Source organism: Anomaloglossus baeobatrachus, chromosome 6, assembly GCF_048569485.1.
Source record: "Anomaloglossus baeobatrachus isolate aAnoBae1 chromosome 6, aAnoBae1.hap1, whole genome shotgun sequence".
NCBI classification, from domain to species: Eukaryota; Metazoa; Chordata; class Amphibia; order Anura; family Aromobatidae; genus Anomaloglossus; species Anomaloglossus baeobatrachus.
The window spans coordinates 75,770,174-75,785,837 of NC_134358.1; the positions used below are offsets into that span (position 1 = coordinate 75,770,174).

Sequence of the window (15,664 nt, forward strand, 5' to 3'; positions counted from 1 at the left end):
GCAGTAGCGGCTCCCCATACTTGGCCACATCACCGCAAGTGGCGTCACGAATAACTATATTTGCAAAATCCCCCTGTAAATATCCCCATTACAAAAAGGACACAGAACTGGGTAACGGCCAACATCGTGACATTCCCAATAGAGACACTGCCTAGAACAGTACTCCCATATCCCTGGGTGCGATACTAATGCATACAAAGGACAGCAACTGACAGTGCTCTCCCATCCATACTCAGGCCAGGATCCAGCCATACCCTACTCCTTGAGGGCGCACTGACCTTCAGTTAGGTGAGGAAATCTTTGAATATTCCAGGCCAGTCAATACAGACGCCAGACCCTTGACCGTCAAGACAGAACCCCTCTTCGATCTAGTTAACCAATCCTAAGAGGATCCTATGTGTCACGGCTGCAGGAGTGACCCTTAGGGTTAGAATCTTGATGGGGGGGGTTATTGTCGCTACTTCTCCACAGGGACCCTCCTATCTCACCCTTTTATGTCTTGCTCTCCTCCACTTCCTTAACTTTCTCTCCTCACACAGGTTCCAGGACAGTCTTACTACACACTTGCTACCTGCTGGCTATTTACAAACTACACAATACATACATATTATAACACTACACATGTGGCCCTATAGTGTGCTGGCTTTTGTAATTGCTTTATATTCTATTCTTTGCAGGAATAATTGAGCTGGTCATCAACAATAAGACTGTCCCGATGAGAACTCTAAACATCGTTCGGCAGCTGGCGCTGTACCCAGAAGTGTTTGCTGGTATGCTGTACCAGCTTGTGGGAAGACAGGTAAACCATATCCACCATCAGTCCTACACAACACCTATCTGCTGTCCATAACCTGACTTATGCACTAACCGTGTAGTTCTCCTGTTCATCTAATGGGTCAATATCTGGACTCTGCTTTATTGTAATATCCAGTAGCTTAATGAGTGCTCCTGATGGCTTAACACTCATATCAGCACTTTATTAAACCACTGTATTACCAGGGATATAATCTCCAATTAGTAGTTTCATTAATTTCACACATCCAATTACTATCCAAGGTGATGTCAGATTGCTTGGAAGGTTCAATTTCTCCTCTAGTAATGGTAAATATCCCTGGTATCTAGAGGTTGGGTCCATCAATCTTAGCTATTCTCTATGATGGAGCCTAATGTCAGTTACCAGCTGATAAGTTTCCTTTAATCCAAGAAGGGGAAACGTGTCACCATATTTGGTGACTATAAGCTGCGTCCAACACCAGTGGGTTCTTATACAGCATTCTAGAATACTGTGTGTGTAATATATAGCCCAGGCTGCTGTGTAGAAAGTTAAAAAAAACCAAACCTGATACTTAGGGGGTGGTGCAGACTGGTCAGATGGGTGTCTCCATTCTCTGATACCAGCGCCTCCTCTTTCGGCCATCTTTGTCCTCCTTCTGAAGTCTGGGTACATGATGCTTCCTATGTCCTCTACGCTAGCTGGCATTGAGGTCCTGCGCAGACTCACCACAATACTTTGATCTGCCCTGAGTGTGACGCCCTGGACTAGCCAGGTAGTCACAGACATGCCAACATACACACCCCCCACCCTAGGCAGTTACAACAGTCAAACAGAAATCCTTGTTGCCTCCCTCCAGGGGCTGATGTCCACACCAGGTGGGGCGGAGCCAGGCGGTTGGCTCCACCCACCAAGGAGTTCACAGGCCTGGAGGTTAGAAGTGTCAGATTAGTCTTGGAGGTGAAAGTGAGAGGAGTGAACACTTGAGGTGTCTGGGTCGGAGCCCAGGCACTGACAGCAAGGTTGGCAGATAGTGGTGGCCGTCTGCAGGAGTTGGTGGAACTCTGCAGAGCCGTATGGACCGGGGTAGGGCGTCGGCCCGCCGGTACCAGACCGGGGAACTGAGTAAAGCTAAGCACACAGGCAGGGCCATCGGACCCCGACCAGGCTTGGAGCCACCGTCAATAGTCAAATCCAAATGTGACAGGAACCCCTGGGGTTCCCTAACAAAGTCCCGATTGAAGGCAACCGTTCACCCAGAGAGGATATACAGCCACCGCCACAGGCTAGAGATCCAAGGGCCAGCGCCTGCGGGCAAAACGGGCTCCTACGGCACCTATACGCCGGGGAGCGGACTACCGGTGGGCAACCACAGGAGTCAGAACTTTCTAAAAGGTACAGGGAAAGACAGCCACAATCAGCCGTCCGGGGAGAGCACAACAACACTGCAGCCGGCTGCGGGACCCGTCCATCCGGCCGTTTTGGTTTACCAGAGACTGTAAGTGATTGTCTGAGTGAGTACACCAGTGCCGCCTGGCACAGTGATGCGCAGTCCCTGCACCCCAGCCATCCGGCCTCCCCATTACACCACCGGGCTCCGGGATCACCAAAACCCCTACCCACGGAGGGGACAACATCCCAGCTGCACCCTACCATCTCTCCCGGGATCCCAGTTACCAGCAGCAGTGGTGCAATCATCACAATGTCCCGTGAGTGGCATCACGAACAATCTCCCTAACCAAACCGCCCCCTTTTCACTCACTGGCAAGGAGCGCTGCTCGAGTCCCCTGGTCCAGTCCACCGCTCGAGCAGCAGAAGCTCCGGACCCGAGCGTGGCGAGCACGTCCCCTCTGCCCGCGACATGAGCAGATGTGGCGCCCTGGACTAGCCAGGTCGTCAGTTACTACAACACGTACCCCCACCCTGAGACAGGCACATCAGCCAGACACAAAATCCTTGTTGCCTCCCTCCAGGGGCTGATGGCCACACCAGGTGGGATGGAGCCAGGCGGTTGGCCTTACCCACTGAGCAGTTCACAGTCCTGGAGGCAGGAAAAGGAAGTCAGGGCAGTTGAGTTAGGGAAGTGACAGAGAGAGGAGTAAAGTAGAAGTGGAGGAGCAAACTGACCGTGTCCGGGTGTGTGGCCCGGGCACCAAGAGCAAGGTTGGCAGACGGTGGTGGCCATCTGCAGGAGAGGCAGATCAACGTAGGACCGGGGACAGGCGGTGGCCCGTCGGTACCGAACCGGGGAGCGAAGTGAAGCCAGCACACAGGCAGGGACCCCGACCAGGCTTGGAGTCGCCATTAGAGGTCAAATCCGTCAGTGACAGGAAACCCCTGGGGTTCCGAACAGCCAAGACCCGATTAAAGGCAACCGTCCAACCAGCAAAAGGAAATACAGCTACCGCCACAGCTAGAGTTCCAAGGGCCAGAGCCTGCGGGCAAAAGGGCTCCTCCGGCACATATACACGCTGGGGAGTGGGTTACCGGTGGGAATCCATTGGGACCGAACATACACACAGGTGCAGGGAAAGGCAGCCACCACCAACCGTCCGGGAGAAGCCACAGCAGCCGGCTGCGGGACCCGTCCATCCAGCCGTTTGGTTTACCAGAGACTTTGCGTACATTTGTGGCTGAGTGAGTACTACCGTGCCATCCGGCACCACGCTGCGCAGTCCAAGCGACCCTGCACCTTCCCGACCCTGCCTCCCCGTCACCTCACCGGGCCCCGGGACAACCAAACCCTACCCACTGAGGGGGAAACAACATCCCAGCTGCTCCCTGCCATCGCTCCCGGGATCCCCGTCACCAGCAGCGGTGGTACCCCAACCTCACCACAAACCGTGGGTGGCGTCACGGACCAAATCCCCAAACTACCCCCCCCCCCCCTTTCACTCACGGCGAGGAGCGTCGCTCAAGTCCCCGGATCCGGCCCACCGCTCGAGCAGCCATCGCAGCAGCGCCGGACCCGAGCGTCAGCGAGCGCAGCGGCACCCTCCCCACCCGCGACACAGGGAAGATCAAAGTGTGCCTGCGCAGGCCTCAATGCCGGCTAGTGTGGAGGACATAGGACACATCATGCACCCCGACTTCAGGAGGACAAATGTCGTGGGCTGGGAGGAGGCCCGTCGCCGCTGCTGCGCTCTCGCTGGCGCTCTGGTCCGGCGCTGCTGCAGCTTGCCGCTCGGTGGCTCGAGCGGTGGGCCGGATCCGAGGGGCTCGAGCAGCACTCCTCGCCCGTGAGTGAAAGGGGGGGTAGTTTTCGGGATTGGGGAAGTCAGTTCGTGACGCCACCCACTGTTTGTGGTGAGGTTGGGACACCACCGCTGCTCTGGACGGGGATCCCGGGAGCGATGACAGGGAGCAGCCAAGATGTTTCTCTCCCCTCCGTGGGTAGGGGGTTTGGGCGGTCCCGGGGCCCGGTTGAGGGGAACTGGAGAGTGGATGGCAGGGTTCCGGGAGGTGCAGGGTCGCGGGGGGCAGCGCGGTGCCAGCCGGCACTGTGGTACTCAGCCAGTAACGTACACTGAGTCTCTGGTAAAGCAAACGGCTGGATGGACGGGTTCCGCAGACTGCTGCGGTGGTCACTCCCGGTAGGTTGGCGGTGACTGCCTTTCCCTGCACCTGTAGTGTGTTTTCGGCCCTGATGGCTTCCCACCGGTAACCCGCTCCCTAGCGTGGATAGATGCAAAGGGAGCCCCTTTTGCCCGCAGGCTCTGGCGGTGACTGTATTTCCCTTCACGGTTGAGCGGTTGCCTTCAATCGGGTCTTTGCTGCTGGGAAACACCGGAGGTTCCCGTCGCTAACTGATTTGACCGATTTTTATGGCGACTCAAAGCCTGGTTGGGGTCCGTAGGCCCTGCCGAATGCTGCTGGCTTCTCTTCGCTCCCCGGTTCGGTACCGGCGCACCACCGCCCGTCCCCGGTCCTACGGTTCCACGTCAATCGGCCCCTCCTGCAGTCTGTCACCACCGTCTGCCAACCTTGCTGTAGGTGTCTGGGCCACGTACCCGGACACTGTCAGTCTGCTCCTCCACTACTACTTCTTACTCCTTCACTTTCACACTCCCTAACTGTTCTCTCTTCCTTTCCTGCCTCCAGGACTGTGAACTCCTGAGTGGGTGGGGCCAACCACCTGGCTCCACCCCACCTGGTGTGGACATCAGCCCCTGGAGGGAGGCAACAAGGATTTGTGTGTGACTGATGGGCCTAACTGGGGTGTGGGGTGTGTTGCAGTACCTGTGACGTCCTGGCTTGTCCAGGGCACCACATTCCCCCTTTGTTAAATGCAGACTGTCCGCGGGCTGCCCGTCCATCACCGGTTTTATTTTCACAACTGAAAGAAAGGTAAAACCTATAAAAAAAACATTCAACATAAGCATACTTTTATGAAACTTCCCTTAACGGGAGGCACGGTACTTAAACGTTACTTAACGGTACATTTTTATCAACGGTAACTGCTTCCGCTCTCTCCCGCCCAAACAACCTGGCCCTGATGCTGCCCCTAAGTGGGCAGCACCCCTTGCCCCAGTCCATCACCAAGCTGCCCGAGCGGGTACGGTCTCTTTCAGGGGAACCCCCTGACCCCCGGAGGATGGCCACCGGTCCAGGTGGTGACCGGGCCCCAGCCTACTCTGCTGTGGGCTCTTCCTCCAATCTGCCTCGCCGGAGGCGGTTACGGATTTATGCCAACAATTATTTACATGCCACAAGTTTGTGGTTGCCCTGCAAGTTCTCGGGCGTGTCCGTAAGTAGTTCCTTACGCCAACTGTGCAAAGGGTTCCCTCAGGGACAACTTGCCGGCAACGGCCGGTTCAATCACGGTTGCAAATCTGGTAACAGTTCGGTTGATTACTTTTCATTTACTCACATGCACTCTCAACATTTCACACCCCTAAATGGTAGTTTCCCTGTACCTAAGCGGGGGTCGACCTAGGTTGGGACGTGTGGACTTTCGGGGCCCAATGTCAGTGGTGGTAGGCAGTGGGACAGAGGGAACAACTGGTTGCTCTTCTCGTCTATCGTGTGGGGCAGACTGAGGCATAGGGGAGCTGGGTACAGGTGCATCCCTGGACACTGGCTCATTGTCAACCACTTCCATCACTTTCTCATCCACGGGTTGTGGGAACAGTATCACTGGAAGAATCACTGCACCGTTCTGCGTAGGCCAATCTGCCGGGAAGTCGCCCATCATGGTATGGATTACCCCTTTTTCTTTCTCCTCAGCCGGTCTGGGAACCAGAGCTTCAGTTACCACCCTCAGTGGTGGTGGGCACCTTTTCAGATGGTCTCAGGAAACTGTGGCCAAAGTCTTTCCCTGGTCACGGCTGATCTGGTAGGCCTTCCCATTCTCTCATCCGGTGGGTTGTACTACATACGGGTCTTTTCCCATTGATCGTCCAGCTTGTGGGTTCTTTTTCGCTTCAGCACTACATCCCCAGGCTGGAAGGGACCCTCAGGCGCCGCCTTGTTGAAGCACTGCTCCTGCTGTCCCCGACTCCAGCACAAATTCTTTTCCACGTATTCTTGGACCTGCCGGTACTGCGCCCTCAGAGTGTCCCATCCAGCAGTCGAAGGGAGTGCTTCTGGGGCTTCCAAACCCATTTCTAGGTCCACTGGCAGCCGGCTGAGCCCTCATCAGGTACGCCGGCGTGCATTTTGTAGAGCTGAAAGGGATGCTGTTGTACATATCGACCAGGTCAGGTAGCTTCTGCGGCCACAGATTCCGCTCTTCCAGCGGTAACGCCTTGAGGAGGCCCAGGACCAAGTGGTTCATCTTTTCACACATGCCATTGGTTTGGGCATGGTAAGGCATGGTCCAAATTTTATTGCAGCCGTACAACTGGCAGAATTCTTGGAATACCTATGCTTCAAAGGCCGGGCCCCGGTCGGTAAGCACCCTCTCTGGGTACCCATGCGGTCGACAGAAGTAAGCCTGGAATGCTCTGGCGGCGGTACGGCCGGTCAGGTCCTTTACTGGGACAACCACCATAAATCTTGAATAGTGGTCTACAATGGTCAAAGCGTAGGTGTACCCACTTCGGCTGGGGGTGAGCTTCACGTGGTCGAGGGCAACCAGCTCCAGCGGTTGATGCGTAACGATTGGGCGTAGAGGTGCCTGCTGGCTGGCCTCGTCCTTTCTTCTCAATGCGCAGGGACCGCATTCTCGGCACCAGGCCTCCACAGATTCCCGCATTCCACTCCAATAGAACCGCTCCCTCAACAGCATCTCCAGCTTTTTCCACCTGAAGTGCCCAGCACAGTCATGGTATGGCTGTAGGACAGTGGGCACGCTAGCCTGGGGAATTACTAGCTGGCGAACCTTCTCGTGGGTCTTTGGGTTGATCAGCTCCCGATACAGCTTCCCTTGGTGCAGGTACAGCCGGGTTCATTCTCGCCACAGGCGTTGGGCCTCGGCAGGGTCCATCCCAGCAGAGCCCTGTTCGGGTCTTGACCAAGCTGACAGCAGGTGCCTGGTCCTGAGCTTCTTGCCACCCCTGACTGGGCAGCGGGTCAGGTTCACCTGTTGTTGATGGACATGCAACTTCTCAGCTAGCGGCCGGTGAAACACAGGCAGCTCGATCTCTTCGAGGTCGTCGTCATCATCATCTGGCCTTTCTTCCGACAGGTGGGGCATCCGAGAGAGTGCATCGGCATTAACATTTGTACGGCCGGCCCGGTATTTGATGGTGAAATCGTTATTGGCTAACCTGGCCACCCACCGCTGCTCTAATGCACCCAGCTTAGCTGTATCCAAATGGGTTAGCGGGTTATTGTCCGTGTAAGCGGTGAACTTGGCTGTTGCCAGGTAATGGCGGAACCGCTCGGTGATAGCCCACACCAGTGCCAAGAGCTCAAGCTTAAAAGAGCTGTAGTTCTCAGGGTTCCTTTCAGTAGGTCGGAGATTTCGGCTAGCATAAGCGATCACCTTCTCCCTTCCGCCTTGAACCTGGGTTAGGACAGCCCCCAAACCCACATTGCTGGCATCGGTGTAGAGGATGAATGGGCGGCTGTAGTCGGGGTACGCTAGGATTTCTTCTCCGGTCAGAGCAGCCTTCAGCTGGCGGAAAGATTCTTCATGCTTTTCCTCCCACACCAACGGTGCTCCAAGAGGTCTACCACCCTTGGTCTGTCCCACGAGGACGTCTTGCATGGGGGCAGCCATTTTAGTGTACCCCTTAATGAAGCGGCGGTAGTATCCCACCAGACCCAGGAACTGTCTCGCCTCCCTCACAGTGGTCGGTCTCGGCCGGTCTTGAATGCCAGTGACCTGGTCGGGGGCGACACCTTCCGCGCCCACCACATGTCCGAGGTACTGCACTCTGGGCTTCAACAGATGACACTTCGAGGGTTTTAATTTCATCCCATACTTGGAAAGGGACGCGAACACCTCAGCTAGGTGCTACAGGTGGGCTTCATACGTCTGAGTACACAATTACATCGTCCAGGTACAACAAGACGGTCTCGAAACTTAGGTGTCCCAGACAGCATTCCATCAGGTGTTGGAAGGTTCCGGGGACATTGCACAGCTCGAATGGCATGCTGTTGAACTCAGAGTCCCATGGGAGTAGCGAAGGCTGTCTTCTCCCGGTCTTCAGGCGCCACGGCCACCTGCAAGTACCCACTGGTGAAATCAAGGGTAGAGAAGTAGTTAGCGGTTCTCAGCGCAGCCAGGGACTCTTCAATGCGGGGCAGAGGGTAGGCATCCTTATGCGTTATCTGGTTAATCTTCCGGTAATCCACACACATCCTCATGGTGCCATCCTTCTTTTTGACCACCACCAACGGGGCGGCCCAGGGACTACAGCTGTCCCTAATAACCCCCGCCTCCATGTTCCTCAACATGTCTCTTTGGTGCATTGGTAGTGTGCAGGGGGAATAGGTCTGTATCTCTCTTTTAATAGGGGGATGCTCACCTGGGGGATGTTTGTTGGACCCCTTTAATCCGCCCAAAATCTAAAGAATGTTTGCTGAAAACTCGCTCATACTCCTGTACCACCCGGTATACCCCTTCTTTGATGTGTGGGGGTATCATCAGTGCCTACGTGTAACTCTCGACACCACTCATCTAACTCCCCCAGGGATGGGTGAGGACTGGCAGTAGGTGGTGAGATCGGAGGAACGGCCTCATGGATGGTGTGGGGATCTAGAGTGAGCAACTTGGCGAGGGTAGCGTACCAGGGAAGCCTAACCTCCTCCCCACAGTTCAACACTCTTACGGGCACTCTCCCTTTCTTAATGTCTACCACCCCTCGGGCGGCCATTACTGTGGGCCAGTGTTCAGAGGGCATGGGCTCTACCATGGCAGGGTAGTCTCGCCCTTGGGGACCTACCGCTGCCCTACACCAAATCATCTCGCTCCTGGGAGGCACAATCAAAGGGACCGCATCCATCACTCACTCCCCCAATCTCCCTTCCTGTTGAGTTCACTTGCTGTCGATACATCAAGGCCCAGATCTCACGCTGCACAGCTGTCGGCTCCCTGCCGCTGTGGCGGCCAGCTGCCGTAAGAGGGTCAGCACCTCACTCATACAGTGCTCAATCACATTAGTCTCTGATCATAACCCGAAGGTAGTGCTACCGGGTTCATTATCACGATCATCCCATGGTGTTGCAGTTCAGCTCGTCCCACAGTCATGGCCACTGGTTTGTACCCCACTTGGGTCAATGGGAGTCCATCAGCGGCGATCAGTGTCATGCTACTGTCTGGGGGGGCAAGTTCGCCCTCATCCCCCCCCCCCCCCCCCCATACCGCTGAAAGTGTGTATGGTATTGTGGTTACCTGGGATCCAGTGTCCAGGAGGGCCATCAGCGGGACGCCATCCACTGCCAGGGGGATGATGGGCCGGGCTCCAATGTACCGATCCCGCCAGTCTGGGGGGCCACTGGGTTCTACTCCTGAGGATTGGCCCGTGGCCCCAGGGGTTGCTCGTTTAATGGACACCGTCGGGAGTAGTGGCCGGGCTTGCTGCACCTGTAACAAATCGGAGGTCCATACCGTGAGTCATTGGCCCTTCTCCGCTGCATCCAGGGGACGTCCTCGGGGCTGTCGGCGAGCTGCATCCTCCCCGGGGGCTGGGACCTGGTCGGAGGCTGGAGTGCGGCGAGTATCTTGGCGAGGTCTCCATCCATGCGGCGGACCTGGGCAGCCAGTTCCTCCATCATTCCGCCTGGGGCTGCAGGCACCGAAGGAGTTGGGTGAGCAGGGGCCACCACGATGGGAGCCGTCTCAGCTGGCCATGGTGCTGCCCCAGGGACTTCGGATGCTGGGGGCTGCAGAGCTTTAATTGCCGTGTTAAAAGAACGGGCCAAGTCCACATTAGGGTGTTCTAGGGCCCATAGCCGGAGTTGCTCGCGGTCCTCCGGGGATCCCATCCCCTGCACGAACTGCTCAACTAACATTTTGTTGCTGTCCGCATCATTATTGGTGTCTACCCGCTTTGGTATGCGGAGGGCGGTTTGCAGGCGCGAGGCATAGTCCTCAATACTATCCACGGGCCGTTGTCTGCATTGATAAAACTGCATCCGCAGCTCGGCTTCGGTGCGGGTCTCGAAGGCAATCTGCAGCTTCTCAAAGATGGTGGCCACAGAGGACCGGTCCCCCTCAGCCCAGGTCTCCGCCTCCTGCTCAGCCGCGCCGGCTAGCTGTCCCAGCACCACCGCTGCACGTTGCTTATCGGTCAGGGGATACAGTTCTAAGACCGGGTTAAGCTTCTTCCGGAAGACCTGTAAAGCGTCAGGTTTTCCGTCGTACTACGGAAACCAGGTAGCTCCGGGCACATAGGGCAAGGAGAACGGCATCACCTGAGCAATGGCGGGGGCCGCGACTTCCCCGGCTCATGCGACCGGAGCACGGCCGGGCCCATTCTCATTCGCGGGCGCCGCTGCGACCGCCGCTTCTCCCGCAGCCTCGTTGGGCGCAGACATCTTGTTTTTGCCCCAAACCCCCCCCCCTCCTTGGTTCCTTCTCAACACCTCCTCTTCAGGGGCGGAGCTTCGGCTTTCGCGCCTCCACTGCTCGGGAAGACGCTCGAGTGGGGAACTTTTCGCGCCCAAGATGGCTGATTCTGAAATTTTTCGGCCGGACACCTCCGGCGGGACACAAGGCGCACCTCTACCACGCCAAGTTGTCGCGGGCGGGGAGGAGGCCCGTCGCCGCTGCTGCGCTCTCGCTGGCGCTCAGGTCTGCCGCTGCTGCAGCTTGCTGCTCGGTGGCTCAAGCGGTGGGCCGGATCCAGGGGGCTCGAGCGGCACTCCTCACCCGTGAGTGAAAGGGGGGGTAGTTTTCGGGATTGGGGAAGTCAGTTCGTGACGCCACCCACGGTTTGTGGTGAGGTTGGGACACCACCGCTGCTCTGGACGGGGATCCTGGGAGCGATGACAGGGAGCAGCCAAGATGTTTCTCTCCCCTCCGTGGGTAGGGGGTTTGGGCGATCCCGGGGCCCGGTTGAGGGGAACTGGAGAGTGGATGGCAGGGTTCGGGGAGGTGCATGGTCGCGGGGGGTAGCGCGGTGCCAGCCGGCACTGTGGTACTCACTCAGCCAGTAACGTACACTGCGGCTGGATGGACTGGTTCCGCAGACGGCTGCGGTGGTCACTCCCGGTAGGTTGGCGGTGACTGCCTTTCCCTGCACCTGTAATGTGTTTTCGGCCCCGATGGCTTCCCACCGGTAACTTGCTCCCCAGCGGTGTATTTGCCAGAGGAGCCCCTTTTTGCCCGCAGGCTCTGGCCCTGAACTCTAGCTGTGGTGGTAGCTGTATTTCCCTTCATGGTTGAGCGGTTGCCTTTAGTCGGGTCTTTGCTGCTGAGAAACCCCGGAGGTTCCCGTCGCTGACGGGATTTGACCAGTTTTACGGCGACTCCAAGCCTGGTCGGGGTCCGTAGGCCCTGCCGAATGGTGCTGGCTTCTCTTCGCTCCCCGGTTCGGTACCGGCGCGCCACTGCCCGTCCCCGGTCCTATGGTTCCACGTCAATCGGCCCCTCCTGCAGTCTGTCACCACCGTCTGCCAACCTTGCTGTAGGTGTCTGGGCCACGTACCCGGACACTGTCAGTCTGCTCCTCCACTACTACTTCTTACTCCTTCACTTTCACTCTCCCTAACTGTTCTCTCTTCCTTTCCTGCCTCCAGGACTGGGAACTCCTGAGTGGGTGGGGCCAACCGCCTGGCTCCACCCCACCTGGTGTGGACATCAGCCCCTGGAGGGAGGCAACAAGGATTTGTGTGTGACTGATGGGCCTAACCGGGGTGTGTTGTTGCAGTACCTGTGACGTCCTGGCTTGTCCAGGGCGCCACACAAAGATGGCCGAAAGAGGAGGTAACTGAGACAGTCATCTGACCTGTCTACACCGCTTAACACTCAATCCCCACTCCACCCGTGTCTTTTATATTTTACACCGTGCCCTGGGCTTATACAATACTCTAGAATGCTGTATAGAAGAACCCACTGGTGGTGGCCGCAGCTTTTTTGCCAAATCTGGTGATGGGTTCCCTTTAATGCAAACCTTTTTGTCTGCACCAATTTAGTGCCCCGGTACAGAAACTCTTATGGTAGATTTGCCAGTGTAGTAGACATGGACAAATACAATGGAAACCAACACTTCCATATTCACTCATTCAAATAACACTTATCTATTGGAACCCAGCACTGATGTGAACACTCTGTACAGCTCTATATGGGGGGGGGTGGGAACAAATGTGGGTGTAAAAAAAAAAAACAAAAAACCTATTTCTACCTGTGGATATGCTGGGACTTTCTTTCCAAACCGACAGGTAGAAAATCTCCACAAATTTTTGAAAGCAGTGAAGTGGATGAGACGTTACCAATAATTTGCCCTGTGGTCACTGGCTTTATCTGCAGTAACAGCATAAATGAAGTCTGGATTTCACTTTTTTGCCGCAGCTTGTGACCCATGTATGGTAACCTGTAGCCAGGGTTCATTCCGATGAGCGCGCTATACAGATGTCACGGGACCACAAACCGAAAAATACAATCAGTGAGTGGTTTCTGCTTTAACCTGAGGCCAGAGAATCCCTTGAGGCCACATGCACATGTTCAGTACTTAGTGGGGTTTTTTTGTGCTGCAAAAACAAGTGGTGCCCGTGTTTCTATTTTACTTTTTCCTCTGATTGTTCCACCCCTGGTTTTGGATTACAAATACTGAGGTAAATTCACAAAACTAAACCAGGCCTTATAGTATCCATTCTGTCACCTGCTCACATTGCCATCTTTCTCTTCTATAGGATCTGAGTCCTGCTAACTTCTACCTCGGGATGGTATGTGGATTGCAAGGAATTTATATAGGTTCCTTGTTTGTGACCAGCTGGATACTGAGTGGGACCTGGCTGGCGGGGCTGCTGACAATTGTCTGGTTTCTTATTAATGGGTATGAACTACAAGTGCACAAACATTACAGCACTGACAACCAGATCAAATACTAGACTCCTACCTGTGCACACTAACATTAGGCGCATTAGATTAATGCAGACAAATGGTGTAGGTATCAGAGTATGTAATCCTGTCTGATTGGACTGTTAAAGCCGTATGTACAGTTTAAGGCCTAGTGACCTGTGTAGTCTGTGTAAAAAGAAAAAAAAAAAAAATTCTGCAACTAGCCCAATATGCATGAATTTGTTATTAAACACTTTAGCCATTTGATTCAGTCCAATTTTTGCAATATCTTGCTATTACAATAGCCCATCTAACATAACCTGGCTTACACATTAGACCATGTTTTGGTGACCCGTTCCTTCCTAATTGCACGTCTGCTTGGTGTGTAATGCAGGACAGATACCACACGGATAGCGGACTCTATTCCACTGCGGGAGAATTGGGCGCTCCCCTGTTTTGCCGGTCAAGTAGCGGGGCTCACCGGATTCATACGGCACAACAGTAACATAAAAGTAGAGGTAAGTGAGCGGGACATCCAGATAATTATCCTAAATGACGCAATCTCAATCATAATGACTGAATTTTTGTTTTTGTGTTTTAGAGAATCTCTTACATGATTTTCTGTGCCGCCTCCTATTTATTAATAATGTTCTGGGAGTACAGCCATTACCTGATTTTTCTACAAGCCCTTACCTTGTGTCTGCTGGACGGACTCTCTCTCATCAATAAAGACAAGGTAAAAATTTAATGTTCATGTGTCGCCCAGGGTTATGGGTACTCGGTCCTGGGCAGTGTATAACTGGGGAATGTCACTTTGGTAGCCGTTGCCCTGTTCCGTGCTTTTTTGAAAAGGGGAATATTTAAAGGGGATTGTCGAATAAAGTTAACACGTGACACCAGTTGCGGCTATGTGGATGGAGCCGCCGCTGCACAATGTTCACTACTGGGGCTGGGTTGCAGCCTGGATGTTAGACTCTCCACAAGCTGGGTCAGGCCCCAGAGGATAGGTGAGGTAGATGGCCTTAGATAGACCTTGAAAGAAGGTAGGCCACAACGGGAGTTTCAGTGTAACTGGTTCTTTTTACTCACTGCAAGCTGGTAACTGGTCACCCGAGGCTGGCTGGTGTTAACCGCAGGTCTTGGTCCCAGTGCCGGTTTAGTGACCTGGTTTATTCCCCTGTAACTGTATTTTGGTTGGTGGGTCCCCATGGCATGGAGTGGCTGGAGGTCCCCTCCTGGTTCTTCTATAGCAGTCCATATGATAGCGTGAACCTTGTGGGTTTGGAGTCCCAAACTTCAAGGTCAGTGAGGTCCTCGATGGTCCCCTCACTGTGCAGATTTTATCAGGTCTGCCTGCAGCTTTTGCCTGACCTAGGATTCTGTACACCGTTGGTGCATAATTCCTGGAGTACTCCACCAGCAACTAACTGCCTGGGCCCTCAGGTCACTGTTCACTCCTGTCAGTCCATCTGCTCATTTTCAGTCTGACACTCTCCTTGACGAACACCACTGTTTCTGTTCTCCATTGTCTGACTCTTCACTGTCTGCCCCTCCCACCTGGTTGTCTAGTGGACTGGCTTGGCTCCACCTCTAGGCGGCTAGCCATTGGTCCGACCCTAGCCTTGTACCATTCTATGGGGGATGTCTGGGGGAAAAACAGGGATTACCTGGTGTGATTGTTACCAGCACTGGTCTTCTGGGTCCCTAGGGGGTAGACCCCGCATGCTGGTGATGATGTGTCGCCCAGGGACCAGGGGTACTCAGATCCGGGCCACGGAGTCACTTCTGTGGGTATCACAGTGGCATGACCCGGTCTGTGATCCCAGGCTCCACAGTAAGAAGGGGATTAAGTAAGGGAGATTGTCCGTGACGCCACCCGTGGTGTGCGGTGAGGTAATGGAGCACCGCTGCTGCCGGTTAATGGATCCCAGGGATGGTGGTGGGCAGCAAGGTGGTGGTTTCCCTCCACGGGTAGGGTGTTGGTGTCCCGGGACCCCGGTGAGGTGGTGCAGGGAGGAGATGGAGACTGTCTGAGAGCTGTGCGTCCGGTTGGACCGGGCATGTTACTCACAGTTCGCTTTGCAAGAAAGTTCAGAGTCAGGAATTAACCAGAAACTGCTGGAGTCCGCAGCCTTCGGAACGGAGGGTGTTAGTGTCCCACACACAGTGCAGCAGCTCCTGTTCTTTCCCTGCAGCCAGGTGCCTCTCTCTCCACTCTCTTCCTCTTTCTCCTCAGCCGGGAACTGTGAGTCCACTCCCCTGCAGTGATCCGGGTCACCCTAGGTACCGGCGGGCCACTACCCTGCCCCGGCTACCTCTGGCCCCTTCCTCACTAACAGCCTGTCCCGGCCCTTTCGGAGCACGCTTCTCTATCAGCCTGGGAGCTACAACTCCAGACTCCTCTTCTGTCTCTCTCCACACACTCTGCTCCAGCCCCTCCCCTCTGCTCTGTTTTTCTCCTACACTGGGGATGTGGTTTGTCCTGCTGCACCGGTGTGGGA

At 55.2% G+C, this 15,664-nt stretch overlaps 1 protein-coding gene across 1 annotated transcript in view; it reads left to right on the plus strand.

The window, feature by feature from the left end:
- LOC142243818 (putative C-mannosyltransferase DPY19L4) overlaps window positions 1-15,664 on the plus strand; it is a 72,088-nt gene that overhangs the window by 23,096 nt on the left and 33,328 nt on the right. The window contains exons 8-11 of the mRNA XM_075316022.1: window positions 678-799; window positions 13,016-13,158; window positions 13,558-13,681; window positions 13,765-13,899. Of these exons, the coding sequence (XP_075172137.1) occupies window positions 678-799; window positions 13,016-13,158; window positions 13,558-13,681; window positions 13,765-13,899 (524 nt within the window). The remainder of the gene's footprint in view (window positions 1-677; window positions 800-13,015; window positions 13,159-13,557; window positions 13,682-13,764; window positions 13,900-15,664) is intronic.